Here is a 7,074-nt window from a genome sequence, read left to right as displayed (position 1 = left end):
GGCCTGCCTGCTGGCGAGCACGGCTGTGCACCGGGTGCCTGCCTGTGCTTGCCGGCATCTCCGGGTGCTCTGCCACAGAAGAGAAAGCGGGTGCTATGGGTGGAAGGTGGCAAGACCTTGCTGTCACTTCATCTGCAGGTTTAACAGCTCACAGAATCATCTTTCTAAACTTCGTAGCAGTGAAAGAGATACCTGTGTCAGTAATTGTTTTTGCAGGGCTTCCCAGGTAGCCACAGAACTGAAGGGAGGCATTTCACACCTGAATGTCAGTACTTCACATCCCCTATACTTGCCCCTGGCAAAAATCCCCTGGTCTCCAAGGGGAGTTCTCTCAAGGTTAAAGAAGTGAAGACTTTGGCCAAGGAAGCATTGCCTCAGGCTGCATTTAGACTTTAAGCACAGGGGTCACAACGGAACATTTTTCTTGCAGTTGTACAAGATAAAAAGGCAGGCATTTAAAGATCAAATCTTTAGTTAAAGATTTAATCAGCTCAGGGGGTTACTAGAAAGGCTAATAACCTGCAACTTCAATTCTTATTTATCCCAGCTGAAAATCTAATATCTGGACTTTATTGCAAACAAAGGCAATATCTATTACTAAGAAGTTTCTAAAAAACATTTCCTTCAAACTTGCTCAGATTGTGCTTTTTTCTAAGGCCCTCTTCTTGTGTCCACAACATTTATGCAGCTTTCCCCTTTCTTCTGTGGATTTCCTTCTCCTTCATTTCTTTGACACATTGGCTTTTTTTCACTCTGATTTACATCCCTCTCCCTGCATCCCATCTCAGCACCTTCCTTGTCTCTTTCTCCCTCTCTCACTCCTCATTCGGCCTTCCATCCTGTCAGTCCCCTGTGCTGCATTTTCAGATACTGTTTTTGTTAATATTGGTGATGGTTCCAAGATGCCCATTTAGCCTATAGTCTCAATGGGAGTTTTGTTCCTGATCATAAAAGCCTCAGTGCTGAGTCACCCAGACAGCTTCAGTAATTAGGTGTTATTACTATTGTAAGATTTGGTTTTTTTCATTCTCTCACCTGTGCTCCTGGGTGGTGTATTTGAGCAACTCTGCAAGCTGCAGAGGGTATTTGCAGATTTTCTGAACGGGCGTGAGAAGAAAACCGTCAATAGCAATGTCAATCATCTGCTGAAGCAAGCGACAGGCCTCAAAGAAGTGACGGTATTTGCCCTGTTTCATTAGTTTGGAAAGTTCAATGCAGGCACTGGGATGATTGTTACAATACTCTGAATAAATAGCAAAGCCTTCTTGCTATTAAAAAAAAAAAAAGTCAAAGATTTAACTAAAGTATTTGTCTATCAAGGAGGAAAGATATTTTTGTAACATCTATTATATCTAATTAGATTAATAAAGCCATTTCCTATACTGTTTCTAGGCTGATCAGACTTGAAACTATGCAGAAATCTACTTTGTAACTGTCAAAACTATGTATCTTCTTTGTCAGAACACAGAAAAAGAGGCCCCCATTCAGTCAGGGTAATCAAACCCACTTTAAGAGGTATTTTTCTTTGTGGGAGACAGCTATACGCTTAGCAAGTGTTTATCACGAACTCACAGCCTCTTTCCCCACCACCTTCTTTCCTTACTTTCTTTAGGAAGTTTTGGCATGCCCAATATGAGATCACTGCAAATAGTCCAGCTCATCTGTGATCATTACAGTTTTGAAAAAGGAAACTTAAAATTGTGTACAAAGTTACATGCTTGCTAAAGATGAGAAGAAATCTAAAACATTTAAATAACTCTATAATTATATATTATTTTACATCCTAAAATGCTATCTATACACAGTTTAGTGTTTGATAAGCACTTGTTACTAAAATCCCCTCCTAACATGGTAACTTAGCATTTTCTTATCATATTTTGTTAATTTCATAAATAAAATCGACTTTTGCAACATACATGTTGAAGAAAACATGACCCTATTTCACTTAGATGAGGTTCCTCTTTATTGTACTGTTTCTCAAGATCCTTCAGAAACTTCCTTTGGAACTTGTAAATATCTTCAATATTTCCAAAAATGGTGCTTAACTGAGCTGCGGTGAACATTCCTGTATGTTTGCGACACTGCCGAATATAACCCTGGAAATGAAATAAAAACGCACTCTTTAGTTTGAAGATGCAAACGCAGGTTCTACCCTGAACAAGCCCACCTGAGCTGGCAAAACCCCTGTGATCTACGGGCAGGTGAGCGGTTTCCCAGCCACACACCCACACAGACAGACGGACGTGCAATTTCAGATTTGCACCTGAAGTGTTTACACATTGATTCTGGCACTCCAGCACCGTAAATGAATCAGGGACCCGGCAACCTGCAGAGTGCCTTAAGCCCAGCCGCATCTCCTTGTCAGGCCAGGCTGGAGGTGAGCCCGGTGTCAGGCCCCATGCATCTGCTGCTGCAGCTGCCGGGCTTTGTCGCAGCAGTTTCTCTGTGCTCCAACAGTTCTTCTCTATGCAGAGGAGAACAAATCCTACAACAATTAATATAAAGACGATTTCTGTCAGGGCTAAAGTACTGGTTCCTTACCCAGCAGGTAAGTAGGGTACAGTCTAAGCCAGAGAAGCAAAATGAAGAACTCACTATAACGCATTCAGAGTGCAGCTGTTTGGTAAAGTCCATGTGGTATTGGCAGGAGGTAATAGTCTTGGCAAGACTGCACATAGAAATACAATCGCTTTTCCAGGTTTTTTTCTCTTTACTTGTAAGAACATCGCAGGGGTCCAGGTCACTTTATCCAGTGTTACGTAGACACACAACTGAATCCTGCAGTTTTAAAACACCCTCAGAGCAAATTCTGCTGCCATCAGTGACCGCCGTCAGATCGCACGGGCATTCGCAGCGTGAGAAGTACGGGTTCCACCGGGCCCACTGGGGCTGGCAGGGGCAGGGGGAGCTGCCGGCACACCCTCGGGTACCCGCTCCACGGAGCTGAGGGTGGCGAGGAGGACGCAGTGCAGGGGCTGAATACACAGGCACAGCTGCTGAGCTCACCTCTCCTGCCAGCTACAGCACCCGAGTGTGAAGGTTAACTGCCACGACAGGGGTTATCTGCCAGGCTCCTCCGCTTGGCTGCTTCGGGCAGGTTTCCCCCAAACCGCTTTGGGAGCAGACAGCTGTAAAAAGCCTGCAATTGCTCCGGTGAGGTCTACCAGGAAGCAACCCTGAATATTGCTGGCACTGTTACGAATACTCCTGCCTCCCCCACAGCCATCTGCTCTGACAGCTGTGCAGTGGCTATGCTGCAAGCCAGCTACCACATTTACTACTGTTAGGAGGGTTACTCCGACAAGGAAAACTAATTCCTGTGCAGCCCTTGTAATAGGGACTGCAGACACTTCTTGAATGTAAAATGTTTTTCTGGGTATACTCCAGCTTCACGATGCTGACTGCACCAGCCCTAGTGAATCATTCCAGGGCAGAGCCTGCGAATTTGCACTCCTACCTGCAGTAGCTTTCCCGGGTTAGTCTCACTGGAGCGTATTTTCAGCCTTATGTCCCGCCTGCAGCACCCTACAGATTTGCTCGGAGGAAAGCAGACCATCTCTACCCCACATGTTGAACAGGGAGCATCACCTCTCTACTTGGAAAACATGTGTTTGCTCTCTTGTACTAAACTCAGACGCACGTCAGATTTTTAAAAAGGGGTATAGAATATATGTATTAGAGAAAATTAATTATTAATATCCATCTAAGAATTAATAGGTCAGTAAAATATGAAAGTCATGTCCTAGAACTCAACTAATCGTGTCAGTGACACAGCTGCGTGTACAAATTCCTCTCTGGTCTTTTAGACACACAGTCAAGCTTACTAGCTTAAGTAAATAGTGAGTCTAAATGACAAAACTTACATTTAATGTTTTAAAATTAGCAATGTATTTTTGTCTTTTTGTTTTCCTTTTTTTCCTTCTTCAAAACACTGCTGTCTTGTCTACTTTGCTGTCCATGAAAGAATCTAATGATGAGTGGTGGACTAAAGGATGACAACACGGCAAATACAGAGAGAGACCTAGCAAACTAAGGGCACAAAGAATAGTTTGGTAGGTTGCTTAGCACCCTTCCAGATGCTAACCACAAATACGAGTCAAACACAGGTCAAATGCGTTACAATCTGCATCAGAAGAGGCAAACTTCAGTTGAAAAGTATTAAGAAGCTTCTTGTCCAAGTGTGGGCCTCCAGCAAAATTTGAACAAAAAGAAAAAAAAAACCCCACATTTTATGGTTCAAACAAGCAAGGTAGTTCTAAAACACCTTTAAAGACTTCTTCATGGCTTCTAAGCATCCAGCAAAAGTCTCTTTGTTGGAGAAAACAAAAAAAAACTCACCCAGCAAACACTGTCTTTGCAAGTTACTTTCAAAAACTTTTGTCCTTGAACTGTAATTAATTTTATTAAAAAGTTACTGAAAGTTTTCTATCTAAACCAAGTGGTAAAAAGTTCTAAATAAACTGGACTTCCTTCTCTCATTACTATGGAAATAGCGGTCAGATCAGCAAAGTGCTTTTTCCATGTCAAAAGTGGAATGATTTTTTTTTTAAAAAAGGAAGCAGTGCCCTGTGGCAGTCGGCAGAGAGGAAAGCCGTTAAGAGGACACAAGAAGGGTCTGACTGACAGCCTCAGAAGTGCAATTGGGAATATTTTGATACGAGAAACCGCTCGGGTTCTCAACTTACGTGGGATGTTTTGTTCACATTAGGTCAGCAGAATGCTCTCAGGTTAAAGCACATACCTCACAGATGTCCTTGAGATGCTTGATATAGACTCGTTCTGTGTTCATGATTTCCTGTATAACGTTGGTTCTCATCTGATCCTTGTTTTCAGCTATTTTCTGACGATGATTGCTAATATCTGTATCTTGTTCTTCGTCCTGGATACTACTACAATTTTCTGGCACTTCCTCCTGATTAACTCGCAGCTGCAGCCAGAACAAAGAAAGCAAACTAGAGTAAAGCAGGAAACTTTTACAAAATGTGATAAAACTGTTACGAACTTCTTACAATTAAGAGAGGACTTGCTACAGAAATGTTCCCATTCTTACCTTACAGAGAGCGTTCCACAACAGGATTTATCTCATTGTACCCACTGCGTATTCAAATAAAGCGTGGGGATTTTCGTCTGGTTAAATACATGGCTGATGTATTTGAGAGATACCATGTTGTGTTCCATGTGTGTTTTTCAGACTTAAGACAAACAGTTTACGCGTTACTTTGGCCAAGCCAGCATATAGGTAAAAATTACAAAAGCAGACAACTCAAACACTTTTAAATAGTTTCCCTCTGCCTGAGGTCCCCGTCTGTACGGCGTGGATAGCAGCACCTCCTTTTTGCACTTTTGGCTGACTGCCCACGCTGGCTGGAGATCTAGGAAGGGCAAAGGCAGGAACCACCTCTTGCACTTTGCGTGGCACTTCATACAGCGTGGCCCGAGCTTCATTACAGCCTCTCAAAAAGCACTTTAATTTCTAAAACATAGTTCAATTTTATACCATTCGAGAGTTATACTGCTGTTAATCTGGCTGAGTTCTGACTGGGGAGTTCAGACTGTGAGCCAGATTCCTACAGAATGCTGTGACAGTAAATTAAGCCCTATTTTACCAAGAAATCCCTGCAGCATAGCTTTCCCCACTCCCTTATGATAACTGCTGCGCCCTCTCCGTATACGCCGATTGCTCCTGGCTGAGCTTTCTGCTGCCCTCATTTCTGCTTCAGATATTCCTTCGGTTACAAAAGGACCACACAAAGGAAGAAGCCAGAGCAAAAGGTGTCAGAGGAGCTGAGGGATCTTGGGGTGTGATTCTCTATTGCTTTTGCTCTTGTGAAGTCCTTAGGAGTTACACCACTGACGTTCAAACATAAAGATGCTGAGGATCAGGTCCTTCACTTCATCGTAATGCTGTGATCGTCGCTGTGGCACTCTGTGAGGAAGCTCGTGTGATAATGGTGCAAAAGCAGGAGAGTTACTCACCCTGACAAAGCTAGCTGGAAACCAGGCTTCCTTGTCCTCGTTTCTTCCCCACCACCAGTCTTTGTTGGAAGCTTCTAGAACTCTAATGACATCTCCTGCTTTGAAGCCGAGCTCTTGATCATCCATAGTCACATGGTCCCAGAGAGCTTCTGCATAGACGATGCTGCCATCGCTTATCAGCTGAGATGGGAAGAAAATCAGGTTGTGAAGGACAAAAGACACACAATGAACTGCTTATAAATTACTAAAAGAACAAAATGCCTCGCTGGAGTGCCCACGATTACTCCTATTACAGGGTAAAACTAAAATTCTGGATTTTCAGAAATCTATGTGTATATTTATTAGTGAGACCAATTAGAGTCCTGCTCCAGAGCAGTCACATAGGCTAACGAGTTACACATCGAGCAAAGCACCCGCCACTGTGCTCGCCCCTTGGCACCTGCTCCCGGGCACCACCAGAGACCGGACACCATGGCTGCTGGATCCTTCGCTACGCTGGCTACTGCCGCTGCGCTCTTTATTAACACGAAACCTCAGCCCTGTGGAAAACACCACCACCCCCCCGGCCCGTCGTTACAGCAATGCAAAGCCCAGGACGTTACCTCATTAATTGCTAGCTGTTCCCCTCCGGGCTGCAGGTACCTGGGAGTGGCTTGGCAGAGCTCCTCGTAACTGTAGTCTTCCTCACTGCCATTGTCGTCCACTAAGGCCGAAGACTCAGTCCCGCTGTCTGCAGCAACTAAAACAAAGGTGCAACAGCTGTTTGCTTCATTATTTTTATGGTTCTCCCAAAAAATAACAACGCAAGAAGAATCGCTGAGAAGTCACCTTTGTTGTCACGAATACAACGGTAACAGCAGAAGTGGGGGGCCACAGACCTCCTAGGAAAACTGCTTTTCTGCCATTAAATATTTTTTACTCTTCTTCAGAATTTTCTCATTTAGCAGCTGGTGAAACTGAGAAATTCTCCTTTTTGTGCGCAAAACCCAGAACTACAACCATTATTTGAATGACCCGAATCAGAAGGAAGGTCTCGATGCTGTTCCCCCCAGGGCAGACACGAGAGCTCCAGCGGGCCCCCTGCAGCGGGGGGGCTGG

General features: G+C 44.1%; 1 protein-coding gene across 2 annotated transcripts in view; it reads right to left on the bottom strand.

Annotated features, from left to right (window-relative positions):
• Positions 1–6,713, bottom strand: part of SPATA13 (spermatogenesis associated 13) — a 14,784-nt gene extending 8,071 nt beyond the window's left edge. The window contains exons 1-5 of one of the 2 annotated variants that reach the window (XM_009702395.1): positions 6,579–6,713; positions 5,977–6,156; positions 4,742–4,927; positions 1,917–2,096; positions 1,036–1,268 (exon numbers count right to left, since the gene is read on the bottom strand). In XM_009702395.1, coding sequence (XP_009700697.1) covers positions 1,036–1,268; positions 1,917–2,096; positions 4,742–4,927; positions 5,977–6,102 — 725 coding nt within the window. In that variant the 5' untranslated portion in view covers positions 6,103–6,156; positions 6,579–6,713. The remainder of the gene's footprint in view (positions 1–1,035; positions 1,269–1,916; positions 2,097–4,741; positions 4,928–5,976; positions 6,157–6,578) is intronic. The other variant, XM_009702469.1, reaches the window with a different exon arrangement.
• Positions 6,714–7,074: the final 361 nt, after the last annotated feature.

This window comes from Cariama cristata, unplaced genomic scaffold (assembly GCF_000690535.1).
Source record: "Cariama cristata isolate BGI_N322 unplaced genomic scaffold, ASM69053v1 scaffold9890, whole genome shotgun sequence".
Classification (NCBI taxonomy): Eukaryota; Metazoa; Chordata; class Aves; order Cariamiformes; family Cariamidae; genus Cariama; species Cariama cristata.
Note: the sequence above shows the minus strand (reverse complement) of the source record. Positions and strands in the feature narration are given on the sequence as shown.